Here is a 13,412-nt window from a genome sequence, read left to right on the forward strand (position 1 = left end):
CGAGCATCCGCAGGCACGGAGGTAAACCTAAGTAAACAAAGTGTCCCGGCGCGACAGCTGCTTACCCTGATGGGCCGGGACAGCAACTGGTGGGCAAGTTTTTTGGGGGGGAGGAGAAGCTGGGAGTCAGGGGAGTAACCCCTGTGACCACCCCCTACATGATCCCGCCCCTAGCCTGGGACCCCCCCCACTCTCCCCATCCCATCCCAGCCCTTCCCACCTTATCTGGGGAGGGCCAGGAGGGGATGTCTCTGACCTGGCTGGAGCTGCTCCGGCAGGCTGGGCAGTGCAGCAGCAGCCTGCTCCAGTGGGCCAGACCGGGCGGCGCGGCCACAGCATCTTCCAGCGGGCCGGGCGGCACAGCCACAGACTGCTCTGTGGGGCGGGGCCGAGCGGCACGGCTGCAGCCTGCCAGCCCCGGAGCTGCAGCTGCTTTGGAGGCTCGGGGGAATGCACGCCAGCCTCTGCCTCTTCCCTTCTGGCTGTGCTGCCTCTCCTTGCTCCCTCTGTTGGGGGGAGGGGCTGTGTCCCACCTCTCCCTCTGTACCCGTTCATAAGCCGACCCCCGTCTCTGGTGCTTCCCTTTTTTACTAAAAAATATTTGGCTTATGAACGAGTATATACGGTAAGAAGTAATGTCAGTTTATAACATGGTAAGACATTAAAATGGAGTTATTATCCGATTACCCCCAACATATACCCACAGTTACAACTAGAGTGGGATGAAAACAGAATATTTTCCTTTTTTATTTGTTGAATGCTGACTGAGTGTAGGGAAGGGTGTTTGTTGAATCTACATTCCCTTTACCTGTAGTAGTGAGATGCAAGACCAGATGTGGTTCTGGTAGTGCGCCATGGGCCATTAATACAAAGGTGAGCCTGAGAATTCAGAGAAATTAGAACATAGCCTCCTAGAACATCCAATACTTCTCACTCTCCCTTTATCGTGGATTGGAAAAGAGATACTTGGCAGCAGTATTATGGGTACTCAATGGGGTTTGGTTTTTTTAAACTGAGAGAACAAGCTACTGAAAATTACAATTATTTGAATACAGAGGCAAATATTTGTTCCATCCTAGTCACAAAACAGAAATTAATCAAGTTAGCGAAACCAGGAGACTAAACTGTACAGTCAGTATATAGGTCCATTTTGATTATGCTGTAAAAATGTCAGCTATGTTACTGACTCCCAACATACATACCAATATTATATCAGAATTAAAAACTAAAAGTCAATAAAATAGTGCACACTGTGTAAACAAAGATTTAAGGACAGATTTAGCTATTGTGATTTCAGCTTATTCTGTACCTATTTAAAAAGCTGTCAGAAGGCTCTTTCCCCTTAATTTGGCGGACATACAAGTGTAAAAACGCATATGATGTTCGGATAGCATAAGGCTACATGTGCAGGCACAAACATTCCAACATACACACATCCATATATACAGTATATAAACATGTATGTTGCATATCACCAACATCATAGTGATGTAGTGAAGTCCTACCACTGCTCCCAGCTAAAGTCATCTCCTCTACCAAATACAAGAAAAAAGCCTAAAATGGTAAGAAAAATGACTGCATTGCCAGCAAGCACAAGACCACAGGCTCCCCACTTGATCTGAAATACAAGATGAGAAGAAAAAAAATCCTTATTTGGTTTACATGATGTGTACAGATCTGTGTTACTTTCATGCATTACATAAGCTAAATGAAATATTACACACGGGTGCTAAAAGCATAAGGGAAAAGACCAACGAATAATTGATTCAGTTCAAGCATTCAATTAGCACCCACTGAAGTAACAAGTATTATACTTATAAATTCTCCCTTCATTAGACAGTCTTCTTCAATACACTATCTTTCAGAACTAAATAATTATCTTAAAGCAGAATCCTCTTGGCAAAAAGAACAAATAATAAAGGATACAGAAAATTGTTTCAAGCTCAATGTTTTCTCCTAAAAGCAACAAAGAATCCTGTGGCACCTTATAGACTAACAGACGTTTTGCAGCATGAGCTAAATTTTCTCCTATGCATTACAGATTCGAAGATATTCCATAAAATCAAGGCAAGGAATAACAATGAACAATAATTTGCAAAAATAAATAGCAATAGCTTTTTGTAGCCAAACAATCCCATGCCCCAGCCTTAAAAATATTTTGCTCTTAGGAGATGTTGCTAGGGATTCGAGTACCCTCTTGTGGGCATTTCTGGTTTTGCCTACTGTCAAAAACCTACAATTGCTAAATCAATTTGTTTCTATATAGTGTCCTTCATACAGAGCATTACAAAACACATTAGAATGAAGCGTACAAAAGCCTAAGCAAAAGAGGAAGTCTGTAAAGTGATATTAAGAAAAAAAGCATTTCAGTAATTTAGCAGCAGGGAGGAAAGAGTTCCACATACATGGCAAAGAACCAGTGTCAGACTGAATCCATCCCACAGAGGAGCAGCTCAGGGATGGGGCAGAGAGGAACGGAGTTAGTGGGTGGATAAAAGGTAGGGTAGAGCAAGTCTGGGGAATGTTTTGAAAACCAGGAAAGTAGTTTTGGACATATGGTCCTATTTCTTTAAGCAAGAATTTCATTTTATTTCACATAATTTTGGATGCCCTAAACTTCAGTAAACAGAATTTTTAGAAGACCAAAATAAGATAGCTGTAATACCCAAGACAGGAAAGGAACAGGCATAGATACAGATTTCAGAAGAGCTACTATCAAGAATTCTGGAAATGGGAGTAGGTAGACTAGTTAAGGATCACAAGGGATGAAAATGAACGTTTGTGAACAGAAATGACTCCAGGATTTGAGCTGAAAAGAGCAACAATACAAGCTAGGCAGGGACATAAAAACTGTCAACAAATGTGCAACAGTACTAAGTTTCTTATAATAAGAAAGAGTCAGCAGAACGTACCGCTTCAACACGTGCAAGGATTATAGGCATTCCAAAGGCAGAAACAACAATTCCAGTTGTGAAGAAATATGCCAATTCCCTGCAGGCACTGCTAGCTGCATCAGTGTCATCGCTCACTCTTTTTGCAATGAAGTGAGGAATAGGACAAAGGATGTAAAATATCAAGACAAACAGGGGCCAGTACACGCTGTGGGAGAAAAAGCCCCCAAAAGAAAATAAAGTTACTTTTCACAATCAAATTAGACAGACAACTTTATAGATTTCAAGGGGATTTTCACATGCACAAAATTAATTATATGTGACTTTGTAAGATCAGGACCAATGTTTGAACTAAATAACCTATTTTTTAGCTTTTATTGATCAGAAAACAATTATATGTAAGCATGTTTAATGTTTTTGCCCTTCAGTCACTATTGGAAAAGTGTATATCTAATAGTTAATCTTAAAACTCAGTGAATTTTACAGTTATTTTTATATACTTTTTCAAAAATAAACCATCTGGTTGTTGTTTAGAATTAGTAAAATTTAAATATCATTTGTATTTTTTTTAATGCTGCTTGTCCATGTCAGATAAATTCACCTCTACTCCATTAATTCGGTATTACTATTTTAATAAATTCAGTAAAATATTTATTAAAATCAAATCAATGCTAGAGAAATCTACTGCAAAAATACTTCTACAAAGTTAAAACTACTGACTCATTAAACAATACTATAGTTCTACCCAACCGAGATTCAGTATACAATGATTTTAGTCCAGTTTTTACAGGAGTTAAACATCAATGAAAATAGTGTATTTACAATAACTAGAGCCCCATTACCAAGTGCTGGTTCTGGACCTTACAATGGTGTTCTAGGATAGTAGGATTAATATGAATAATCGTAAATGCAAAGCTAAATGGGTTACAAAGCCATCCAATCAGAGTCCACAATTCTTAGTTAACAACTACTGACCTTATCTTTTAGCTAGTAAAACAGTGGCTAAATGTGCATACTCCAAATTATATGGGACCGACATACAACTAGACTGCATGTGTGTATTGACATGGGCAATTCAAGAACACAAAGTTAGAACAAAGTCAATTTTTATTTTTGAACTGAATTATTTCTTACCCATAATATTCTAGGGCACATCCCAACATAAGAAACGTTAGACCAATGGCTCCACTGAAGGATAAACCAACAAGGGCTGTACAAGAGCAAAGAAATGGATTGTTATGCTGAAAACTCAAAACAAAACAACAATTATTATAACTTTAAGAGGAAGTCACCCTGACATTGTGACAGCAAAACTTTCCCCAAGAGTCAGTAAAAACTACCCTTGACTTGAATCAGCAGCTGCAATGCAAAGTGATTCATTATTTCAATTCATTGTGTGATCTGGTTACTAACGATCATTGTAGCAGACAGGTACATTCCTCATTCGTTTGATTTTTATTCGTCACCTTTTCTGCTCTTGATACCATACTCTTCCTTGAATGACCATAGCAACAACTTATTGAAGCTTCAAAATAGAAGTTAAGGGATTTTTACTCTTTTTAAAGTTTCATTAAAATCTAATAATAGCATTTTTATATATTGTGAAATCAAGACACACCATAACACAAATAAGGCTTTTATTCGACTTCAAACTGTTCCCTACAGTGTTTGCAATCCACACTGTAGCACCCTAAGAGTGCATGGAAAGCAAAAAATGAAACCAGCAAGTCTCTCTCCTTACCCCCAAGCTAAACAAGGCCAAAGTATCATCAGACCCTGATCTTTGAGAATATGGCCTTTTGTAACATCACCTCAAGCCTTTCAAAACTATTCACAACTTTTACAGATGTCAGCCACTTCAGGGAATACCTGCGGAAGGATGGAGGAGCTGGGGAGCTACTCTGGGGGCAAAACGAGAAATAAGATCCAGAGAACTGAGGGGGGACCAGATTTGGGGCCAGGGAGAATGGGGAAGAATCAGAGGTGTGCAAGGGGGCCGCAAAGGGAGAACTAGGGGTGTCCAGACTCAGAGGCGAGGGGGGCCAGTGGGGAGAAATGGGGGGGTGTCCAGGATGGAAGGAACGGGAGAATCGGGAATGTCAGAGAGACTCAGGGGGTAAGGGGGAGAGTGAGGTGAGGAGGAACTGGGGGAGGGCGACCCAGTGAGGGAGAGGCAATGAGGCTCGGGGAGGAGGGAATGGGAACTCTGTGATGTCATGGCTCCAAAGGAGGAATCGGAGTGTCCAGGCTCGGGATAGGGGGAATCAAGAGTGACAAGGCTCAGGAGGGTATCATGACTGTGCAGGGAGGGAATCGAGGCGTGATGAGCCTCATAGTAGGGAATCATGGTGGGCAATCGGGGTGTCCAGGCTCAGGAAGGTATTGTAGCTGGAGGGGAGGGGGCAATCAGGAGGTGATGAGGCTCAGAAAGGGGAATCGGAGTGTCCAGGCTCACAGGGCGAGGGGAGAATCAGGGTGTCCAAGGTAGGGTTGCCAGCTTTGGTTAGATGAATTCCTGGAGACTCCAGGCCAATCCTGGAGGCTTGGCAACCCTAGTCCAGGCTCGGGAGGGTGCCGTGGCTGCAGGGGTGAAAGGGGGAGTAATGGGGTTAGGATGCTGGAGGGGGAATCTGAGTGTCCAGGTTTGGAGTGGCTCAAAGAGGAGGAATCGGTGGGGGGAGGTGTGACGAAATCAGAGGTGAGGGGATCGGGCTGGCCAGACTCAGGAGGGTAGGGAATCGGGGTGATGAGGCTCAGGGGAGGATCGTGAATGATGAAACTTGAGAGGGTATCGAGGCCAGGAATCGGGGTGAGGAGGCTCGGAGGAGAAGAATCGGGGGTGACGAGGCTCGGGAGAGTATCGTGGCTGGGGGCCAATCAGGGGTTGATGAGGCTCACAGACGGAGTCCGGAGGGTGAGGATGCTCGAAGGAGTCGGGGGTGACGAGGCTCAGGAGAGTATTGTGGCGGGGGTGAAATAGGGAGTGACGAGGCTCGGGGGCAGTCGGGGGAGTATCGTGGCGGGGCCAGTCAGGGGTGACGAGGCTCAGAGGAGCCGTTGGGGGGTGCCGAGGCTGGGGGGACAGTCAGGGGGTGCCGAGGCGGTATCGTGGCGGGGACAGTCAGGGGTGCCGAGGCGGTATCGTGGCGGGGAGCCGAGGCTGGGGGGAGCAGTCGGGGGGTGCCGAGGCGGTATCGTGGCAGGGGGGGCCGAGGCGGTATCGTGGCGGGGAGACAGTCGGGGGGTGCCGAGGCGGTATCGTGGCAGGGGTGCGGAGGCTGGGGGAGCAGTCAGGGTGCCGAGGTGGTATCATGGCAGGGGACAGTCGGGGTGCCGAGGCGGTATCGTGGCGGGGTGCCGAGGCGGTATCGTGGCGGGGACAGTCAGGGGTGCCGAGGCTGGGGAGCAGTAGGGGTGATGAGACTCAGGAGAGTATTGTGGCGGGGTGAAATGGGGAGTGACGAGGCTCAGGGGGAGTATCGTGGCAGGGGACAGTCGGGGGTGACGAGGCTCGGAGGAGCAGTCGGGGGTGCTGAGGCGGTATCGTGGCTGGGGGATAGTCGGGGTGCCGAGGTGGTAGGAGCAGTCGGGGTGCCGAGGCTGGGGAGCAGTCGGGGTGCCGAGGCGGTATCGTGGCGGGGAGCAGTCGGGGGCCGAGGCTGGGGAGCAGTCGGGGGCCGAGGCGGTATCGTGGCGGGGAGCAGTCAGGGGGGCCGAGGCTGGGGAGCAGTCGGGGCCTGAGGCTCAGGAGAGTATTGTGGCGGGGGTGAAATGGGGAGTGACGAGGCTCAGGGGAGTTGGGGGAGGCGGTATCGTGGCAGGGGAGCAGTCGGGGGTGACGAGGCTCGGAGGGAGCAGTCGGGGGCCGAGGCGGTATCGTGGCGGGGAGCAGGCGGGGTGCCGAGGCGGTATCGTGGCGGGGAGCAGGCGGGGTGCCGAGGCTGGGGAGCAGTCGGGGTGCCGAGGCTGGGGAGCAGTCGGGGTGCCGAGGCTGGGGAGCAGTCAGGGGGTGCCGAGGCTGGGGAGCAGTCGGGGGCCGAGGCGGTATCGTGGCGGGGAGCAGGCGGGGTGCCGAGGCTGGGGAGCAGTCGGGGGTGCCGAGGCGGTATCGTGGCGGGGGTGCCGAGGCTGGTGGGGGGGAGCAGGCGGGCGCTCCCCCGGAGACTGGGTGCCGGTCTCTGGGGCAGGCCCCGGCCGGCGCCGCTCGGTACCTTTCACCCCCGCCATGGTCGCGGGGAGCAGAGAGCGGGGGGCGAGCTCCGCTTTTCGGGGCGGCGAGCGGATCTGCGGCCTGCGGCTACTTCCGGCTTCCGCTCACGGAGACACCTCCCCCCTTAGCTCCGCCCCGGCCCGGCCCACGTGGCCACAGAGGGCGGGGCCGTTAAAGGGCCAGCGGCGCGACACCCCCCGGCGGGAGCCCGTGTCCATCCCCGCCCCGGCAGCGGGTGGAGCCGCGCGTGTCCCCTCCCCCCCGTGAACCAACGTGGGTGTTTGGAGCCAAACCCCCGCAAATCCCCAGCGAGCCCTGGGACCCGCCGCCCTCTCGCCTCGTAGCCCGCCAAGGCTCCGGGTGCTTCCGTGCGAGCGGCCCTGGGGGCCGGCGCCTTACAGCGCTCACTAGCATCACGCGTGGATTTGGCTGGCGGACTCCAGCGTGGGGCGCGGCCCTGGCGGGCTCCCTTCCTCCCACTCCCAGGAGGAGGAGCCTGTCCCAGAGAGACTTTTCCCCCCACCTGTTTCAGTGTAACAAGCATGGGACAGACAAGAGTTTTGAGCAACTATTGCTGCTGCTACACAGAATCTCAGGGTTGGAAGGGACCTCAGGAGATCACCTACTCCAACCCCCTGCTCAAAGCAGGACCAATCCCCAACTGGCCTCTCAAAGATTGAACTCTCAACCCTGGGTTTAGCAGGCCAAGGCTCAAACCACTGAGCTATCAGGTTTTGCGTTTATTGGCTATCCTAATCCTGCGCCTTCCCCCATCAGCCCTGTTAGAGTCTTGCAGGAAAAGCAGGTAGACAAAGTCTGCAATTCTCACCTGAAACGAGCCTGAAGAAAAAGTTATTTTTCTAGAAGCCATCTTGTAGTGTTGCCCCTGCCTTGGCTCGTGAAAGGAAACAGTCCTCCAGAAGTCAGCTGGTTGGAATTTAATAATAAAGTTACGGTCTACTGATGGTATGAACCAGAGGTACCGTTAATCTGGATCAGGGGTAGCCACCTAATTAAAACATGAGCACTAAATTTATGAATTTGTCTCCTCTAGAAAACCAGCATCAAGATAATCCAAGTGCACTACAATTTATTACTTAATTAGATCACTCTTGCTGAAAGTCATAGTCACTGACATGGGCCCATTAAATGAGGTTTGCTATTTGTATGGCAGCACATTAGGAGAAGAGAAGGATAAATGTAGCAAAACAAAATGAATTGGTAGACTTTGTGGCAACTGAGAAATTACACACTCCACTGTTCTTGGTGTATGTTTGATAGAAATGGCAACAGTATGAAATGTTATGAATACTGTAGAAGCTACAGTGTGTTAACCTATGAATACTGATATGTACCAATGGTACCAGGTCAGTGAGGGGAAGTTACTCTGTATTGGGTTAGAAGACTTTTTCTTGTATGAATGCATTGGTCTAATTCTTAGTGGGGTTAGGGCAGTATTTATTATATGCCTATACTGCTTGAATTCAATGGGGAACTGCACAGGAAGGCAAAACAATGTCTTTCCAGCTACAAATACATATGTACACAGTAGAGACCAGGCAGGTGAGGTAATATCTTTTGCTGGACCAACTTCTGTTGGTGAAAGAGACAAGCTTTGGAGGCATACAGAGCTCTTCTTCAGATCTGGGAAAGGCACTCAGAGGTCTTGTCTATACTACATACTTATGTCAGTATAACTATGTTGCTCAGGGTATGAACAATCCACCCCAAGCCACAGTTATAACCGACCTAACTCCCCATGTAGGCAGCGCTATGTTGGCTGAACAGCGTCTCCCACCAACATAGCTACCACCTTTCGGGGAGGTGGATTAACTATGCCAATGTAAGAGCTCTCTCCCATCATCTTAGAGCATCTTCATTAGAGCACTACAGCGGTGCCGATGCAGCGTTTTAAGTGTAGACCGGCCCAGAGTGTCAGAGCTAAATACAAGGGTGGAACAACAAAGGAGTTAACACATGTTGAAAAGACCATTTAAGTGGTAAGACAAAAGGAGGGTTATTGGGTTACAGATTGTTGTAATGAGCCATAAATCCAGTGTCTTTATTATGTCCATAAGTTTTGGAGCCTAGCAGAATTATGAATTAAAGTTCCCAGGCTAGCCTTTTGAAGGTGTTGTGCAGATTTCCTTTGAGGATGAGGACTGAGAGGTCAGAGATGGTACACATTAGGAAGATAGAAGGGCCAGCTTCAAGATCCTATATCTTGTCTCCAAGGCAGCGCAAGCCTTGTTTTGCCAGGCTGGTAACTAGAGACTAAAAACTTAGAATTAAAAAGTACTGAGTAGGAGAAGGGCATTCAGTGGTGAACAGCTGTCTAGGTAGGCAGACTCTGCAGAGGGAATCTGAAGGAATGGGGATTTCCCACACCCTGGGAATGGTGAGCATTAGGGAAAAGCACATATATTTAGGCTGGTTTATTTTAAAAATTTATTTTCTCTTAAGTTCATTTGTTCTAAATAAGTGATACTTTGCTTTAAGGAAGCTGTTTGGTCACCCATTACTGCTCTCCATTGCCCCGTGAGGTTGGGCAGGGCAGGCATGCGGAGTAGTTTGTTGATGTACGTAGGGAAGGCCTTCATCTCCTCCTAAGATCTTTCAATGGAACTTTTCTTGAGGTACTCGGCCCTCTTCTCCTGAGGGATGGCAGCCTTATTTCTTCCTCCACAGTAGGTGGCTTTTCCATACCACTCCACAATCAGTTTGGCTGGCACCATTGCAGTAAACTGGGTAACAGCATACCAGCCCAGAAGGCTTTGGGAACCAGCAGCTTCTGTGCTCTCTGTGTATGTATGACCCTCAAGAGATATCAGTTAAAATCACCACCACCAGTAGAAAATAGTGCCAGTACTCCATATCATTGCCTGGTTATTGTACCCATGGGAACAGGGGCCAAGATTTTATTGTTTCATTCAACCAAAAAATTCCATCTTCGTTTCACCCCACCCCGGTGGGCCATGCTCCCCATGGCTGTGGCTGGAGGGCTGTACTGTGGCACTCCAATGCTGAAGTGTCAATAAGCATGGCTTATATAAAAATTTTGTAGGGAAAAGGAAAGGGCACGCTGAAACGTAACTTTTGCTTTCCATTTGGACTGTAAATACAATGATATATCTATTTTATCTGTAGCTACTGCCATTGCAGCCTTCAAAGGTGCCCCATCCCACACCCATCGGACACCTGAACATGCTAGCATTAGGGTTCCTCTGGGTAGAGTATTTGTGGGTAGGGCATCCTGCCCTAGGGTTGCGGTTCCTAGGGAGAGTGTAGTAAGAGCTAGGGTTCGGGTTCCTATGGAGAGGGCTTTCCACCTTAGGGTTAGTATTCCTAGAGGTAGGATACTTGGAGCTAGGGTGAGGGTTCCTCTGGGAAAGGCTCCCCGCCCTAGGCTTAGGGTTCCTATGAATAGGGTACTTGGAGGTATGGTAGGAGGAGAAAGAAGAGAACATGATAGACTATGGTCAATAAGATACCGCAAGCCAGTGCTACATGGACTGTGCTCAGAGGGCCTGGTTGGTGATACAACAGAAACCATGGAAAAGAAAAAAAGTGGACAGGAGAAAGGCCCAGGAGCCCCCCCAGCAAAGAGGGGAGAGAGAGAGATGCACCAGGACATAATGCAGCTTCTTAGGCAGCCAATATAAATACTGTAGACCAGTGTTTCTCAAACTGGGGCCACAAGGGTACTCCAGGGGGTTGACAGGCCCCGCTGATCAACTCCCCTCCTCCACCTCTCTCCCCTGGCTAGTTCTGGGGAACAGCTGTTCAGCAGTGTGCAGGAGGCACTAGGAGGGAGAGGGAGGAGGGAGGACAGGGCACATACAGGAGGGAGGGTGGGAAGAGGAGGGGCAGGGGTTGGGAAGTCTGTGAAAAATTTTAAATCAAAATGGAGTCCTCAGGTTACTAAAGTTTGAGAACCGCTGCTGTAGATTCTTGTTGACTTAGAGGTCCAACAATTATGGGCTCACTTCCTCATACAATCTACGGAGAGCTTCACTTTAACACCTCTCTACCACCCCCTACAGTCCGCATTGTTTCAGGGGCCACATCCCTACCCTTACCAGAGCCAATAAAGAGAATCGCAGCTTCAAATACACAAACCTGTGAGAGCCAGAGTTGCTGTATGTGTAGCCAAAGGGGACTGAAATGGACACAAATGTTTTCTACCTTTCTAATTTTCAAGTTCTGTTAACATATTTTAGATGTTTATAGTATATTTGTTTTGTAGTTTAACATTTTTGCACTGTATTTGGTATACAGTAAGTTTCTATTGTTTTGAAAATGAATTCATTTTTATCACTTCACAACATGTATTGCAGAATGCCTAGTACTACCCAGCACACCCACTGGCTGTTACTGGACAGAACCACAGAACTCACAGGTTCAGTGAAAAACAGTGTGTTGCAGGGATCACTCACCGCTGGTGGCATCTCCCCTGGTTAGCTCTGGGGATTAGCTCTGGTCAGGCATTATGTTCTCTGGTGATCTCTCTCCCACTGTCCTCTCATCCTGCTCCAGGACCCACAGTCTCCTCTTGATGACTCAGCCCTCCAATCAAGTCACTCCACGGGTCCCCCTGCTGAGGGGGTATCAAAGTCTTTCCAGGACAAATCATCCCACACAGTCCACTGTCCTCTACATGGTCTGTGCCACATCTTGAGTGGCTGTTAGGGGAACCCGGGCCCACCCTCTACTCCAGGTTCCAGCTCAGGGGTCCCGCAGCAGCAGGTGGAAGGGCCACGGTGGCTCTTCACAGCTGCCTGCATGGCTCTTAACATGGCCAGGCTGCAGCTCTGCACTCCCTCCCCTCCCCCAGCCAGAGCAAGATCGGGGAGAACCACATGGGGAGCTGTGGGGAGGCCCCCCCCCCCCGCCACTTTTGGGAAGGCTCCGATGCCCTGGCCAGGAGTCATAGTCCTGCATAGCAGGAGACAATTACAAACTTGCATGACAATAGATCTCCCCTGTGGATTTTCCAGCTCCAAACTGATTACCTACTGACTGGTAGCAATTTGGCACTGCAAGGTTCCAGAGTATGATCACTACTCACTTTTCAACTATCCATGCAGCTTTCATTGTGGTATCCATGCAAAGGAGGGCTGGGGTTTGCTCGGCCCATAGACCTAGGAACATGGTCTTTCACATCTGAAAGTTCTGCAGCCACTGCTCATTGTCCCAGACCTGTATTATGAGGTGATCCCACCAGTCCATAGTTGTTCCTTGGGCCCACCACTGGCAGCTTCTCCGTGAAATGCCACCAAGAACCTTGAATTGGTTTTCACTACATCCCTCAGCAACCTGTCCTTGAAGAAATAGGCATGTCTCCCTGTTGTTGTGGCTCTCCTTGGGACTCTGCAAATAGCGGAGATCCTTAATCAGGGCCGGCTTTAGGCCTATTCCACCAATTCCCCCGAATTGGGCCCCGCTCCCAGCGAGAATCCCCTCCCTGGCTAGAGGTGCCTTTTTAAATTTTTACGCACCTGGCGGCGCTCCAGGTCTTCAGCAGCAGGTCCTTCGCTCGCTCCAGGTCTTCGGTGGCACTTTGGCAATGGGTCCTTCGCTTGCTCTGCGTCTTCAGCGGCACTGAAGGACTCGCCGCCGAAGACCTGGAGCGAGTGAAGGACCCGCTGCTGCTGTGCCAACGAAGAATCGGAGCACCACCTGGTGAGTACAAGCCCCACGTTTTTTTTATTTATTTATTTTCGAATTGGGCCCCGTACTTCCTAAAGCCTTAGTCCTGTGTCCTTAGTCCTGTGTTTGTAACATTCAGGATAATAGTGCAGAGCTCTGTGGGCTCCATGCTTCTGTCAGAGATGGTGGAGAGCAAAGAGTACCAGGTGGGTTTGTAGGATTTAAAACACACAAAAATGTTACAGGATGTGGATGTTATTATGGGACAGAGAAAATTGCTCCTAGCCCCCTGCAAGACTTGATTTCTGCCCCACCCTGCATTGTGAAAATTTCTCAAAAGACAGTGCACCAGATAGTGGTGAGTGCTACATTGGGATACGTATCCATGGTACACCACACTGTACTTTGACACAAGCATTCCTGGTGAGTACATGCAGCGCTGACCCAAGCAGCCAAGTGCTCACACACATAAGCAACACAGTAATTGCAGCAGCTTTCCATCAACATAGCTTGCATTGACCAAAGTTTGTAGTATAGACATGGCGATAGACAAAGCCATAATCACAGCAAGCACAAACATACAAAACCTGATTTCCACTTATATACATCAATGAAATCAGACTCTGGGCTTTTAGGTTTTTTAAATAGAACTGCTTTTAAAA

The 13,412-nt window shown here is 48.6% G+C and overlaps 1 protein-coding gene across 1 annotated transcript; it reads right to left on the reverse strand.

Annotated features, from left to right (window-relative positions):
* Positions 1-194: 194 nt before the first annotated feature.
* On the reverse strand, positions 195-7,221 carry LEPROT. The gene is made up of 4 exons (XM_039483258.1): positions 7,103-7,221; positions 4,026-4,101; positions 2,913-3,099; positions 195-1,618 (listed from the first exon to the last, which is right to left on the reverse strand). The coding sequence occupies exons 1-4, from the start codon at positions 7,116-7,118 to the stop codon at positions 1,502-1,504; spliced, it is 396 nt and encodes a 131-aa protein (XP_039339192.1). The 5' UTR covers positions 7,119-7,221; the 3' UTR covers positions 195-1,501.
* Between the last annotated feature and the right edge of the window lie 6,191 nt (positions 7,222-13,412).

The sequence above is a fragment of the Mauremys reevesii genome, linkage group 8, assembly GCF_016161935.1.
Source record: "Mauremys reevesii isolate NIE-2019 linkage group 8, ASM1616193v1, whole genome shotgun sequence".
NCBI lineage: Eukaryota > Metazoa > Chordata > Testudines > Geoemydidae > Mauremys > Mauremys reevesii.

Coding starts and splice junctions, on each gene's coding strand:
- LEPROT (XM_039483258.1), bottom strand. Junction 3,100..4,025: donor TGTGCCCTAGAATATTATGG/GTAAGAAATAAT, acceptor TTTCTCCCACAG/CGTGTACTGGCCCCTGTTTG. Junction 1,619..2,912: donor TCCTTGCACGTGTTGAAGCG/GTACGTTCTGCT, acceptor CTTGTATTTCAG/ATCAAGTGGGGAGCCTGTGG.